Source organism: Lissotriton helveticus, chromosome 7 (assembly GCF_964261635.1).
Source record: "Lissotriton helveticus chromosome 7, aLisHel1.1, whole genome shotgun sequence".
NCBI classification, from domain to species: Eukaryota; Metazoa; Chordata; class Amphibia; order Caudata; family Salamandridae; genus Lissotriton; species Lissotriton helveticus.
The window spans coordinates 548,108,341-548,124,159 of NC_136068.1; the positions used below are offsets into that span (position 1 = coordinate 548,108,341).

General features: G+C 40.7%; 1 protein-coding gene across 1 annotated transcript in view; it reads left to right on the forward strand.

Moving 5' to 3' along the window:
* Positions 1-521: 521 nt before the first annotated feature.
* The window catches only part of LOC144769166 (extracellular calcium-sensing receptor-like), an 87,972-nt gene continuing 72,674 nt past the window's right edge, over positions 522-15,819 (forward strand). The window contains exons 1-2 of the mRNA XM_078653180.1: positions 522-1,046; positions 2,512-3,348. Of these exons, the coding sequence (XP_078509306.1) occupies positions 522-1,046; positions 2,512-3,348 (1,362 nt within the window). The remainder of the gene's footprint in view (positions 1,047-2,511; positions 3,349-15,819) is intronic.

Here is a 15,819-nt window from a genome sequence, read left to right on the forward strand (position 1 = left end):
GGGGATTGTTTCAAACTAAAAAGTTAGTTTTGGTAAAATTACCATTTTAATCAGGTTAGTACGGCCAAACAGAGTGAGAGGTAGATGACTCCAACTACGCAATATAGCCCCTATTTCTTTCTTCACCCTAAGAAAATTAATTTTTGTTAAATCCGCTATATTCTGCGTTATTCTCACGCCTAAGTATCTCATCTCCTTCTTGCATTTAATGAGCGCAGAGGAATGTTAAGATGTCTAACAGACTAAAGATGCTGCTAACACAGTATGGAATGTGCGATATTTGGCGCATCAAATCAGGCCAGAAGGTGGGCTTCACATACTATAATCAAAAGTATAGACATAGGTCAATGATAGATTACTTTCTGTTAGATCTAAGGATGGCGGAACATGTTACAAGTATCAGTCATGTAGGTGTACTTCTATCGGATCATTCTGCTATCCTTTTACATTTGACGTTTGGTCAAAAAACGCAGAAGCCGGTTTGGAGATTAGATCGTACGATTTTGTTAGATCAGGAAGCCATGGAAACTGTAGAAGGCGAACTGGAGGTTTTTTTGACTGCGAATACAGATTCTGCCAAGCCAGATGTGGTTTGGGACACGTGTAAGGCCTTTTTGAGGGGGAGGTTGGGGGCCTTAGGGGCAAAGAAGAGAAGGTTATATTATAGTAGCATTACTGACTTGGAAGAAAAAATTAGACAACATGAGGCAAGGATTATGGGGGAAAATGAGCAGCAGCTAAGGGACCAGGCCATTTCCGACAATTTAAAACTGAAGGCTGAATTAGTCACAGTTCTTGCAGCCAGAAACAAAGAGAGATGGGATGCCAGCAGCCTGGCACATTTTAGTTATGGAGAGGGGTGTGGCAAGCTTCTGGCATGGAAAGCAAAAAAGGATTTGGTTCGAAACTTTATCAAGGAAATCAGAGTGGATGGGTCTGAAGGAGACACAGCCATTACAGACAGTGGAGAGATTGCCGAAGCTTTTTTTGAACATTTCTCTACGGTTTATAAGGAGGAGTTAGTACCAGACCCACAAGAGGTGACAGTATGGTCACAGTTAATAAAGCCACTCCCAATCCAATACAAACAGGTTTTGAATTCAGAAATTTCACTGATGGAGGTGGAAAAAGCCATAAAGAATGGTAAGAGAGGTAAGGCCCCAGGGCCAGACGGTCTTCCTCTGGAAGTCTATAAGACACTGATTGGCTCAATTGCCCCTTTTTTACATTGAGTATTTAATAATATCTTTAGAGGAGACATAATGATGCCGGAGTCTTGGAATGAGGCGGTAATAGTCTTGATCCCAAAACCCGGCAAATCACCTAAATACTTAGATGCACACAGGCCAATATCATTATTAAATAATGATTATAAATTGTTTACCAAAATTATGGCCGATAGATTGAGTCAAGTCATCCCGCACTTAGTTCATGAGGACCAAAAGGGATTCATGAAGGGTAGATATTTAAAAGAACTCACCTTCTCAGTGGTTGGCGCAATAGACATGGCAACAGTTTTTAATCTCCCTCTTGCTCTTATTGCCCTTGACGCCGCCAATGCATTTGATCGTGTGAATTGGCTTTATCTGAAGAAACTCATTCAGCATCTAGGATTAGGTCCAAGCTATACTAACACCTTGTTATCGTTGTATAGCTCCCCTACCTCCAAGGTGCTTGTTAACGGCATTCTGACACCTTCTTTTAGGGTAATGAGGGGTAGGCGCCAGGGATGCCCGATTTCTCCATTATTATTTAATTTATATATAGAGCCACTAGCCAGTAGGATTAGAGATATGGATACAATAGCCCCCTTCAGAGCTGGCGAGTGGAATAAGAAGATTGGTCTTTATGCGGACGATATTATTATTTTCACTTCAAATTTGAAAGAGTCAATGGGAAACATGTTTAAGCTCACTAAAGAATTTGGCAAGGTTTCAGGGTATGAAATTAACGAGAGTAAAACAGAGCTAATGGCATGGAATCTGGACACTAAAGACATTAAATGTAACAACATGGTTGTTGTAACGACTGTGTTGTTATCGCATGCATTGTAAACACATGCGATGTAAAGTGTCCTATTTGTTATATTGTTTGAGAATCCATAAACCAAATTTGTGTGCAAAACACACTTTGGCTGGAATCAAAAGTCATCTGGCAAACTTTGGAAACAATTGAAAGTAAATATAATTATAAAATGCTTTGGAATGTTTATAGTCGGAAAATGTAATGTAAAGGTTCCCTTTTAATAACCAGACTGCACACATATTACCAGTCAAATTGATACAGTCTATTGTCTTGATAACGGAGTGCCTAAATATAAACCAACCAGCAAGAACCTCTCAACATTTTAGATCCTACAATTATGATTTTTTTCTCCAGTCTTTTGCAGGTTTTAGATTCTCTAGTAGATACTGCTATGTCAACCAACCAGTATTCCATAACTCACATTAGACAATCAAGTATTAATAATGTGTTACATATTCATAATGCAAGTGTTTTCCACCTTTCTAGATAAGCTATGGTGCAGCATTGGGTGCACTAAGTGATAAAGCACAGTTTCCATCTTTTCTCCGGACCATTGCAAATGCAGGATCTCGGGCCAATGCTTTTATTGAGCTGTGTCTTCACTTTGGTTGGAAGTGGATTGGAATTCTGGCTTCAGACAATGATTATGGTCTTGAGAATGGTCAAAAGCTAATGGACGAAGCTCCCAAGAATGGCATCTGTATTGAATTTTTTGAAACACTAGCTACAAAGATGACACAGAAATCATTATTTCATACCATCAACATTATACAAAAGTGTACAGTAAAAGTTATAGTTTGCTTGACCTTTTCCCCGCAAATGATTCAATTTTTTCAAGAAATCTCTGCAAAGAAGATTGTTGGTAAAATTTGGCTTGCAAACACAAGTTGGTTTCCTTCTCCTGTATTTTCCATAAAAGATTTATGGCAAACGTTGCATGGTACAATTGGATTTGCAGTATATAGTGGAGAGATCCCGATGTTTAAGGAATTCCTTTATAGTATACATCCATCAAAATTTGTCAATGACATCTTCATGAAGTTGTTCTGGGAGCATGCCTTTGACTGCCAATGGCTGGAGGAATTGAACAGACCAGTCACTGAAAACGGGACACCAGGAAAGAGATTTTGTAACCAAACAGAAAAATTGGAAATGCTTGATGTGTCAGCATATGATGTGAATAACTTCAGATATCCCTATGCGGCATATAATGCCATCTATGCCTTAGCACAGGCCCTACATGATTTAAAGTATTGCATACCTACAAGAGGACCATTTGCCAACAGAACATGTGCAAAGTATCCCGAATTTCAGCCTTGGCAAGTGAGAATCTCTTAAATATTTATCTTGTTTTACAATTCAGTGATTTATATCATTTTCTGAAAAAAACTTACAGTGAAAGAGAATGATGCTTTGAATAATGAATCAATTTAGTCAACACGGAGTAATGATCTGCTGCATACAATAATGCAAAAATAAGATTTGGGAAAAAGAGAGCATTTGGATAGTTTTTAAAACACTGTTATACAGATGGTGGTAATGTCTAGAAGTTGTAATTGTCATTAGGAAATCTCTGCCAATATCCAACTTGTTATTTTGTTTGCTACAGGAGCCCCAAAGCAACAATTTGCTGGTCCCACAAATATTTGATTTACAGTTGTTAGTCATTCAGTGTCATGATAACAATTGATATTAAACCTACTGTAAGTCATCCAAGACAAATAAAACTAGACTAATATCATACTGCGCCTGTAAATGTAGGAGCTGGACAGAAATATTTTTATAATCATAAATGATTGTAGTACTGTTAGGAGTAAAAATAGGAGGCAAGGTCATTTTTTAAATTGTGTTTCATTTCATTCAGTTAATATTTTCAATGTAACACCTGATGAGCTTGTGTCAGCAGATCCGGAAATTAGTCATTGTTATCATTATGTGGTATCAACGCAGTGTGATGTCAGGCCCAGCCATGACCACTAACACAGAGGGACTCTATTCAGAATATACTATTGCATTATATAATGATACACGTACAACATTATTTCCAAAATAGTGCATAATATTAAACTTAACAAGAGAAAAGGAGTAATTAATAACGAATTACCTATAACAACATACTAGCATTCTCAAAGTTAAATAAAAAGTGGGAAAAAAAGAATGTGACCTACAAATGACATGCAGGGCTCTGATATATTATAAATATGACCATAAATACAAAAAGCCTTATGAAATACAGAAAATATAAGAAGTCAACAATTTATCCTTGGAAACTTAAGAATCAAGTGGTTGTAATAAATCATTTTGATGGTAAGATGTCACTTGTAATTAAGTAACAAGCTTACCCTTTTCCTTGTAAAAAGTAATCTATATCCACCAGTACTGAATGGATAAGGAACAGACTTATTTAAAAGTTTAAATAATAGACTTAATAGCAGATAAAATAGTGAAATCAAATAATTTAATTTGAGACTATGATAATGAAAAGGTTAAGGCAAAAAAAGCCTTTAAGATAATGAATGTATATGAATAGCGTCTTTGATGTGTTGACCAATTGCATCCAAGTACTTCTCCAAGAACCTAAATACAATTGGACATTCATGAATTAAATGTTACAATGAACAAATATCTAATGTAAAATGCCAGCATATCGGAGTGCCAGGAAATTTAGCCTTAAAGAATTGACATAGTGTCCATAAACACACAAACAGTTTATAGTACATATAAATTAGTCTGGTGCAGAGTAAATGTTAACTAATCTAAAATATTACAAACATTACATTATTTCCATTGTTCTTAGGAAAAGGTGGAAGGCAGTTCTCCGTAGTAGTCAATTTATCCAAACTATTAATATAACCAATACACATTGTATTCATTTTAGAAGGAACATGTCCAAGTTTGTAAGCAAAATATGGATTCTGCAGTTGTCGTCATGGGCAACACATTAATAAATGTTTTAGGGGTCTTTTACCTGACTGTCAGGGGCATTGTGAAAGCGGCGGAAGTGGCGGCGCAGCTCTCGGTTCTTGCGAGGCTGAACGGAGGCATCTTTCCCTTTCTTGGGGGCCAGGACTACAATATCCAGCACGCCCGGGGTCACTCACTTTGACCATCATCATCAAGCGCCCGGAGGCGCTTAAAACAACGCAGGTGCCTCCCGCGGCACGGGACGTGAGCGGGCGTGCCCGGGCAAAGCCCCGGCCAAGGGCGGGCCCGTCCCGCGCCAGTCAAAGCCCGGAGGAAGCTGGGCTGGGCCAACCCCCTTTCATCCTATATCGTGACCTCTTTATTGTTGATCAGTGACTATTTCCGCATGAAGTACTTTGTTTTTGTTTTTTTATTTTTATTGTTTGGATAATTGGGGTACATTAACCTAGTTCATCATGAGTAAGTCCACCCAAAAGGGGGTAGTAGGTACTTTGGATGCATTTTTCTTGAGAGCTGAGTCGGTACTCATTAAGGAGATCGAGCTCACCCAAAGATGGCTCTCAACCGATCCACGTAGAGCATCAGCTGGGACTGCGGTTTCTTCAACGCAAGTTGGAGTGGGTGTGGCAATGGAATCAGCATCATGCCCATCTCCTGCCCCTTCTTCACCATTGCTAATTACCCCTTGTACCCCTTTGTTAGTAAGTGACCAAAATTCTACCATCTCCTCCCCTGATGTGATGTTAACCCGCCAACAGCGACAATCCCAGGCCAAAAAACATGAGGGTCGAGCATCAGCTGTATCAAGAAAGAGGAAGGCGGGTGGGCTCCCTACGACAGTGCACCAGACTGCCAAAGTGGCCAAAACTAAAGGGCCTCCCCGCGGGAAGAAAGGGAGTGCCCAAGAGGTTGGCATTTCTAAGATCACAATCCCCTTACCTAACATTTCACCAACCTGCTCTAGTGAGTTGTCCTGTGACGTAGAGGCAAGGCTTATTGCCAAGTTTGAAGTTCTACTGGAGGCTAAGTTTGATTATCTGGCTTCAAAGCTGTTAGATATTAGCCAGAGATTCACCAAGATCAAGCACCATTTATTGATTAGTACCCCAAGTTGTTCAACAGTTCCCAGTAAAGTTCCAGCCCCAACTCCAAGTGCTTTAATTGTTCCTGCTACTTTACCAAGCAGTGTTAATGCGATGGCAAGCACAAATGTGGTCGAATCCCTTCATCATCCCGTGGGCAATGCACTGACTCATGATTCCTCATTATCTGGTAGAAGTGCTACACTGGGGTGTCTCTCTCACTCTAGGGCTAGACCAGTTGGTTTTAATAGCTAACAATGCAATGAAACTCTGAATTTACCCCCAGAGTCAACACCCTATTCCATTGTCCCACCTTCAATCTGGCACTGAGGAAAATTGGGTATCGCTGAGGAACAAGGCACTCCATTACATAGATTCCAAAACAAGGCTGGGGGCTCAGTTATTCAGGGGGTTCAAGATGGCACGTAGGGTTGCATGGATAGGCAATTCCCCAAAAAATAGCAGAGCTGATTGTGTGGTCGTCAATTTTGGGTCTCCCTATCTAGTTAAGACGATATTAGATAGGGCCGGCACATGGCATCTGAGTGAGGGATGTATAAACCTTCTACCCCTGGGGTTCTTTTATCATGCCAATCGGCCGATATTAAAACAAACGGCCATTAGTAATCAGGTGCCTCGAGTTCAGGGGTCATATGAGTACACCATCCCTACGTTTAATAGGTTTGACTCCTTCAATAATCTTGAGGACATTGACTGACTGGGCTTTGCGCCACAGCTAATAATTGCCCCCCTTCACTGGTTCAGAAATCAAACAGGAATGGTGTGCATGTCACCAGTGGTAGGAAACCTAATTTATCCCTTTGTAGCAGTTGGGGTAGCCAGAACGCACCTTTCCCCCATATTACTGATTTGGTTAGTACTAGAATTCCTAGGGTAAATGTTACATCTATACTCTTGCCAACTACTGACATAGGTCCACCCCCCTGTATTACTAATGAGCCACCTGGAGTCCTTAGAATAGCATCATGGAAAATTGTGAGGCTTACAAGTAAACTTGTCTCCACGGAGTGGACTGCTTTTATTGAAGAGCAGGACATCTTATTTTTTCAAGAATCTTGGGCAGTTGATAAGGTGTTCTATGAGGTATATACCAACTTATCCAAAGTAGCAGTCCAGGGAGAAAGGGGCAGACCCAAGGGTGGACTGTCTATTTGGTCCAGACAGTCCCTTTTATACAATTTTGAGGAGAGTGACATTGATTCACCGGATATCATCATTCTTAAGTTATCTCACGGTACCTTTCAGGATATTGTACTTATCAATGTTTATTCTAGGGGTTTGATAGGGGGGAAGTCAACAGACACAGTAGATGCACTTGATGTTTTTTTAACTAAACACAAAGGGATTAGCAATATTATTATCGCAGGGGATTTTAATTGTACCTTTGAACCCCGCGACTGTGACGATCTTGATTTTAGCTCAGTGGAGGATGACCAATGGTTAATCCCTTCATTGGACCTTACTCCCATTAAAGAGTGGACTAGATCAGCTCTCCAGCTAAAAGCCCTGTGCTTAGAACATGGGTTAAGAGCTGCCAATGGCCGTACGAAGTCTGATAAGCAGGGGACGGCAACATTTAGCAATGGGCACCGCCACAGTCGCATAGATTATTTTATGGTAAATTTGGAACTCTGGCCAGAATTACTCGACATGATGGTTGTCGTTAGACCTGAAAGCGACCACGACCCACTTGTTGCCTCTATGCGGGAAACTGCTTTTAGTAAATCGAAAGTACAGCTTAACAGATTAGACTTCGTTGAGGGCCAATTGACCAATGATACCAAACTCCTTAAATGGTGTAAGGTCACGCTTGACCCGGTGAAGTTGCAAGCTATGAGCCATCTGGTAGCAAATTCTATAGCTACCCTTCAGGCTGAGGTAGTATCTGGGTCTACTAGGGATGGAGCTGCACACACACATGAGCATCTTTTTAACCAACTTAAGGGTTTTTTTATAACACAAAAATCAAATGGCCCTGCACCACCTAGGTGTACAGCTGCACCATGGTATAACTCCAAATGTCGTGCTGCCTATAAATTATTAGCAGCCGCGATTAGGAGTAAGAACCAGGACTCCATAAGAGAAATGGGGAAGGGTTACAAGTTATCGAAAAGCAGGGCAAAGCGGGAGTGGAACGAGGCACATTGGGCAGAACTCCTCCATGCCTGTTCTGGAAGGGACATGTCACGCTTTTGGCATCTGGTGAAATGGGGGAGTGGGGACCAAAGCAAAGCTCCTACCAACCATGTGGAGCCGGACCTGTGGGTCTCTCACTTCAAAGGCCAATTTGCAATTAACACGTGTACACAGGATATTCTTGTAGTGCCACTATCCCTTCCCCCATTAAGTATCTCTAGCAAGGAGGTGGAAGTAGCACTTATTAAAGCTCCAAAAGGGAGGGCGCCGGGTCTCGACTGCATTCCTTCAGATCTACTCATTCAAGACCTGGCTTCCTGGGCTAGATATATCCAACTTTTAATGAATGCCATCGATCAGGGGGGATCGGTTCCTAGTTCCTGGGCTGGCGCTGTTATTCTCCCGATATTTAAAAAAGGTGATCGGTCACTCCCGGGAAACTATAGACTGATCAGTTTGATCGACTGCATTCAAAAAGTTGTGGCTAGAGTGATACTGGGGAGAATTCAGGCATGGTTGGAGGACTGTCACATTCTTTCAGATCTCCAAGCTGGTTTTAGACAATGCATTAGTACAGTGGACCAGGTGCTTAGGTTTATTCGTATCTATTGGCGCACTGTCACACTGGGTAAAGGTGCTATCTATGCAGCTTTTGTGGATTTGAGGTCTGCATTCGACCTAGTTCCTCGTCCCAAACTGTGGCACACCCTGTTAAAGTTGGGCATGCCATGGGAAATTTTGTCCTTTGTAATCAAATTGCACACAGACAACTATGCCCAGGTTAGGTGAGACTTGGCCGGTCACATTACCAACAAATTTCCAGTCGAGAAGGGGGTTAGGCAAGGGTGCCTCCTTGCACCCACCCTATTTTCCATTTACATCAATGGGGTTCTGAAATACTACAAAGACTGCCCAACAGATGCCTCGAGCTTGGGTGGAAAAAAGATAACACTCCTAATGTTTGCCGACAACACCCTCATCATTTCCAAAACAAGACAGGATCTCCAACGCGCCCTGATAAGATTTGAAGAGTTCTGTGAGGATTTTGACCTTGTTGTCAATGTTGACAAAACAAAGTTTATGGTCCTCCAAAACTCTGTGAAACAAATCGTCTAAGATAGGATGCGAGAAGGTGCGTTGGAACAAACTGAGACTTTTGTATATCTCGGGGTAACCCTTGATAAAAAGATGATTTGGAAGCCCCAACTAGATTGTCTTTTGCTTAAACACGCCCAACTCTCGGTTGCGTTGCTCAGGGAATTTAGTCGTTCTTACACTAAACCCTTGGCCCCAGTGCTACAGATATACAATTCGAAAGTTAGTGCCGCAATTTTGTATGGCTCAGAGATGTGGGCGCATGTGAATCTGGATGCTCTGGTGGTATTACAAAACACATTTCTAAGATCTGTAACGGATTTGCCACAATTAACCCCCCTCATTCCGCTCTATATGGATCTGGGGTGTCACTCCTTAAGAGATGTTGCCCAACTAAGATCAGTCTTGTATTGGAGAAGACTCTGGGTGACTCCCAAATTAACCAATTCTGCGTTGGCGGTTCGGAAAATTGGGGACTTGGATCTGAATAGGAAAATAGTGTGGTTTAAGGATGTTAAATTTATTCTTATCGAGCTGGGTCTGTCCCGGTTGTGGTCTTCTCCTGAGGGCAGTGTCTTCCCCACAAAAAAAGAGCTAAAGACAGTATACTGGGATTGGATTTACACACGACAGTATGCATCCTTGAATAGTCTCACATTGTCCAGCACCTTTCTACTTATTAAATCTGAACCACTTTACGAACAGTACTGGGACCTTATCACCTCAACACGGGACCACAAGCTATTTAATCAATTTAGAGTTGGTACTCTACCGACCAAGGCCTTTACATCCAAGTGGTCTGGTCCTCCTGTCAGTAATAACAAATGTCCTTTCTGCCCTGATAGGGAAGAATCGGTGGGCCATATCTTATTTGCATGTCCTGTTTACCATAATCCGAGGAGATATTGGCATAAACCTATTTGCACTCTGATGGGGACTAGGGATCACCGCGAAGCTTTTACATTACTTAAACTCGCTGTGGAAGGCCCCTTTGTGATAGCTCTTGCGAAGTTTTTGGGCCGAGTGTGGGTGATCCGTTGGTCTGAAGGAAGGTTTTTTTTTTTGTTTTGTTTTTTGGTATTTCATTTCCTTTACCTTCCCTTTTTTATTCTCTGTGTGTTATTTGCCGATATGTTTTATTGTTTAAAAGTATTTCTTTTTAACTATGAACTGTTTCTGGCCAACCTTGTAGGTGGGTTTTAATTCAGTTTACATATTTATAGTTTTAACGTTGTATTAGAGGATTATCCCACAGTCACGGGTATTGGAACAAGGTAATGAACTGTCCGCCGATGACCTTCTTGACCCTGTATCTTTTATATTGCGCTGACTTTTGTGATTTTCTTTTAAATCGAAATAAAGTTTACAAATGAAATAAAAGTTTTTAGGATTATATCACGTAGGCTTTCATATTTGTGAAGTTCTCAAGGGTGTACTTTAAGTTTTGCTTCAAATTCTGAAGATGACAAAAAACTGACAAATATCATATACATAAACCATTCTAGCATTAATCCAAGATTTTCCTTTCTGAATTTGAGTGAAGGTTTATGCCAAATAGTAGGAGATTTAAAACGTTTGACACCAACTTAAATTAAGGGATCAACATGATGCAGAATCAGTGTAGCTGCTTTCAAAATAGGCAAAAAAGACTAATCATTTTGATAGTGATAGAGCGCGGGGTCACCTGCTCAGTTTACCATGCTCACCTGGGCCCATAAACGATATACACTTTAAACAGGTAAACCTACACTCAATCAATTTTTGATTTTATCATTCAGGATCTATACCATTTGTCTTATCAATCCAAACCACCGATACCTATAGTCCTAGAGGATCAAGGGAGTTAGCAAGGAAATAGGTAGTATAATAACATTTAGCTTTTCATAAATAACCACAAACTCAGGAAAGGTTTAAGTTCTTTTATCTAAGTAAATCTTTAAATGTTTTGAAACCATGAATTCAATATTTCGTGTTCTATTTAGAATGGAGAAAATGAAAACAACATATGCAATTATTTGAAAAGAAATATCATTAAGCATTTAGACAAAGGGTGGGTAGAGAAGGGGAAAAGAGATAGTACAATGACAAACACACATTTTTTTGTTACCTAGAATGGTGTGAAGACCAACCCTGACCACGGGCTGAGACAAATGATAAGAGTCCCAAAGTACAGGTGCCAGCGAGAAAGAACAGGTGCAGACCAAAATCAGGACAGGTTACTGATCAAATTGGATCAGGACAGGACCACCACAGGCTAAGATCGGCACCACGGATAAAGTTAAAAACGCCAGCATTGTAAACCTTCTCTGCAGCTAACAGACGAACCCCGATTTTGTCATCGAACTCCTCTCAAGAACCCCAATTGGGTTATTGAATCTTCTGTCAGAGTGCTCCGCCAGCACCTCTGCTCTCGATCACCTATTGAGTACGTTGGGTCAGTGACAGGTCAGCTATTCGGACAAGTCGGACAATCTAACTAACTAAGCCTACCCTAGTTATACTGTTTTCCGGGTCAATGTACCACCCCCAATGTTGCAAATGTGTGATTCCCACAATTTTAATGAACAAAAGACAAGGAGAAATCATCACACCATATTGATATGAGGTAACTTGTCAATCATGTATTTAAATGTTCCCTCCCATGACTTTCTCTTCCCATGTACTTTTATTCCACCTGCCAGTGATTGTAACAATACCATAAAATGTTTTAACAAATTATTCAATTCTGCTTCCTCTGGCAGGGTGAGGAGGTCACTTCTTCTCATAGTTTCTCAATCCATGTCAGATTTGGCACTGGTTCAATGTCACAGCCTCAATAGCTTGGGATTCTTATGCACAGGCGCAGTTTCTCCAAAGATGGAGTTCAGAGGTGCATTTTAGGCCCAAATACAATACTTGCAAAAATAGAAGAGAAACAGTTTTAGAGGCACAGAATAAATGAATGCACTGTATACCACTTATCTCTATTCTATCCCCATTATTGTATTTAACTATTGCATTAAAGGTTAGGCAGAACGAACAGCTTAGCAAAGCAGCGATGCAAGCTTCTTGCACGTCAGGACACAGAACAGCCATCTTAGTTTTAGTGTGCAGAAGCAAAAGTTTCCTACCAAGCAAAATAACACGTCATGTCACGTGAGTGTGACAGACGCATGCGCAATAGAAAATCCTGCGTAGCAGCAGCCATTTTAATGCAAGCGGATTATAGTTAGTAAAAGCACATTGACAAGCTTCCCCTGGATACTAGAATTGTCGTGTAATGCAATATTAATATAACGAAACATGTTAGTTAGTACATATATATTATTTACGAGAGGGCTGAATACAAGCAAGTCACTTTACGTGTGCAACCTTGCTCCATCAATCCCCTCTTTAATGATATTTTATATCATCACTAATTAATGAAACAGATGCCAACTTTATATTTCACCCAACTCAATTTCTTCAAACTTTCTGTTAAAATTCTTTTCATTTTTCATGTGAAGGTCTTTCACTTTCTTGAACAAATGTCCATTATGCTCTTCTAATTCAATTTCATTAATATTTCTTTTCTTTCCTCTCTTATTCACTGTATATATCTTTTTACGCTTGCGATATTTGCAACAAGTTATTATCCCTAAAATCAGTAGGGCTATTCCTGTTAGGGGAATCCATGCTGCTCTTGGTAAGATTGGTTATTCCCAGGCTTAACCTGTTTGGCTGAACCTGTGTAACAATATTTCTTGTACATAGACTTTAGTGATTGCTGTAAGCACTGCTTGTTTGCTCCTTTTGTGGTTGCAGTTAGCTATGCTTGTTGCGGACTGTGTGCATGGCTCCCTGCTCAAACGTGTTGATTCACGTGTAACCTTGTATTGTGGGTTTCTCGTGCTGCGCATGTAAATGAGGCTCGAGCAGCGCATGCAAATGAGGAACCGTTGCGCACTGAATATTATAAATGGAGCGCTCGACAATGTGCCGATGCTTCGCTTCTTTGCATCGTAGCACAACGAGCGCTCCGGAACCGATCCAGCCGCAAGTGTTCTCCGATCCCACCCAGTACCTTCCTTCGTTCCTTCATTCTTCGTTCTCCTCCGTACCTGATACTGTTCTCCTCAGCTCTCCCGATTCCTCCATAAGCGCCGAGGCTCAGGACTTCACCGGAACCAGCCCCGGTCTTCTGCAACACTTCCTGGAAATCGAAAAGAGGACAGTAAGCTTTTTTTTACGTAGCAACATGCTTGTATTGAACGTTGTTTGCGAAGGACTTGGTCATAGTTTGTTTAATTCCTGTAAATGAAACAAGCCTTGGACAATGTAAAAAGAGGCTCACAGAAGTCTTGGACAATTCACAAACAAGTTGATCAACAAGCACATGGCAAACTAAAAGGACTTGATTGAGTTGCAGTTGATGAGGAGACAATCATCTGCTAAAATCATAACAAGCATTGGTCACTGCAATGTGTAATAAATATTAAGATTGCTTATACAACGTAGTTATAGATGTCATTCTATTATTATATATTTTGATACATTCTGCGACAGTACTCTAGGCCCCTTACAGAGTTTTTAGGTGCCTTTCTGTGCATTGTGTGTTTCTCTTTTGTAGAAAATAACCCCAATGAAGACCTACTTTGGAGTCTACTACAGGTATCACTCTCGTTGCTTGTTATAAATGTTTTCACTAATCCCTAACTTCATTAACCCTTAACATGGTAAAACAAATGCAGTATTTATAACATTTATTTCTGTGTTTTAAGGAATCAGAACTCAGTCAAGAGTCATTCCTACGAGACTCAAGAAGTACAGAAGTGTGGGGATGGGTCTATAGATTACTGGTGTATACTGTCAAGCTCTATATATATCTTTTGTACACGGTTATCACACATAAAGAATACTGATGTATGGTTGTTTATGTTATAACAGAACACGTATACTTTGCTGATAAAAAGAGTGATCAAGACCCAGAACACTTCAACAGAGAAACAGAACCTGGCTTTCCAGAGACGAGGACCAGTGTATGTCTTGTTTTGTTTCTCACTCCACTTCCCCTTTCAAGAGTTGATACCCTTGTTGAGGTAACTGGTTCTTGAGGGGGTTGGGACTAAGCGTCATCAAGAAGGAAACATCGGAGTGTCTCGTGTGTGATTCCGCAACAGAAAGAGAAGCCACACTTGTTTCCTCTTGATTCCGTTTATTCCACCTCCCTGCACAATGGATATACCTCAATTAACGCAACTTGTTCACAAACTAAATGCTGACATGGAGGAATTGCGTTTAGAAAACCAGTCCTTGCGACAGGAGTTAGACAACACCAGAACAGGGTTTACTACATGGAGAGACTCCACAGAGGAAAGAAAGCCCATATTAGCTCCTCCTAAATTTGGTACTACTCAGTTTCAGTCACGGTCAAATGTTAGTCAAACAGCAGAACAGCCTGTACAGGTTACGGCAGTTACTCCTAGTTCAGTCCCCTTAGCTAACCCTGAGAGGTTTACATGAGATAGCAATACGTTCAATACGTTTATGAGTCAGTGCCAACTGCACTTTGTGTGCAAACCACAGATATTTGACTCAGACACTGCCAAGGTGGCTTTTATAATTTCTTATTTAGGAGGCGTGGCTGCATGCTGGGCTATGCCTTTAGTCGATACAAACGATCCTATCCTTCATAATCTACGACATTTCAAAGTGGCTATGTCAAACCTGTTTGCTAAACATGTGTTTATTCAAGCATCTGAAAATGAACTCTTTGGTCTCCATCAAGGATCAAAAGACCTTATCACTTACAGCACTTCCTTTAACAGGCTTTTGGCTGAAACTCATTGGCCTGAAGAGAAAAGAGTATCTCTATTTTATCGGGGTCTTAAAGATGACCTGAAAGATTCATTGGCACACATAGTTGATTTACCTGATGATTTTGCTGAATTCCAAGATTTGGTAGTAAAATTGGATCATAGACTAGGGGAACGAAAGAATGAGAGGCCCAGAGGGGACATACGAAATCTACATTTTAAAACAGACAGGAAGGAGTCTGAGGATAAAACGTCAGTGTCAGAACCTATGCAAATAGGTGGGTTAAAGGGCCCTTTAACCCCAGAAGAAAAAGAGAGGAGACGAAAAGGTAATGTATGTCTTTACTGCGGAAAGGCAGGTCACTTTGCCAGAGAGTGCTCAGCGAAACCAGTGAAGAAAAAAGCCTTAGTAATTGAGAAGAGCTCATTAGCGTTGTCGGAAAACTAATTATCTCAGAGAAAGAAGAGATTGTTTCTTCGGAAAACATGATGTCTCAAGATCTCTCAGTATTCTCCTAATGTGATTAACCGAATCCCCAAGCATTTTACCATTCAAGTAATTTTTATCCTTTCTACACAACAAAGACATAGCATACCAGTACTCATTGACTCTGGAGCCACTGTTAACCTTTTTGATCTAGAACTAGCCGTAAGCTACAACTTATTCAAGTACCTAAGAAGGAAACAGAACCAGTAAGGGCTGTGGATGGTTCGGCTCTATCCTCTGGTCTAATACGGTTTCATACTGAACCTTTAACCAT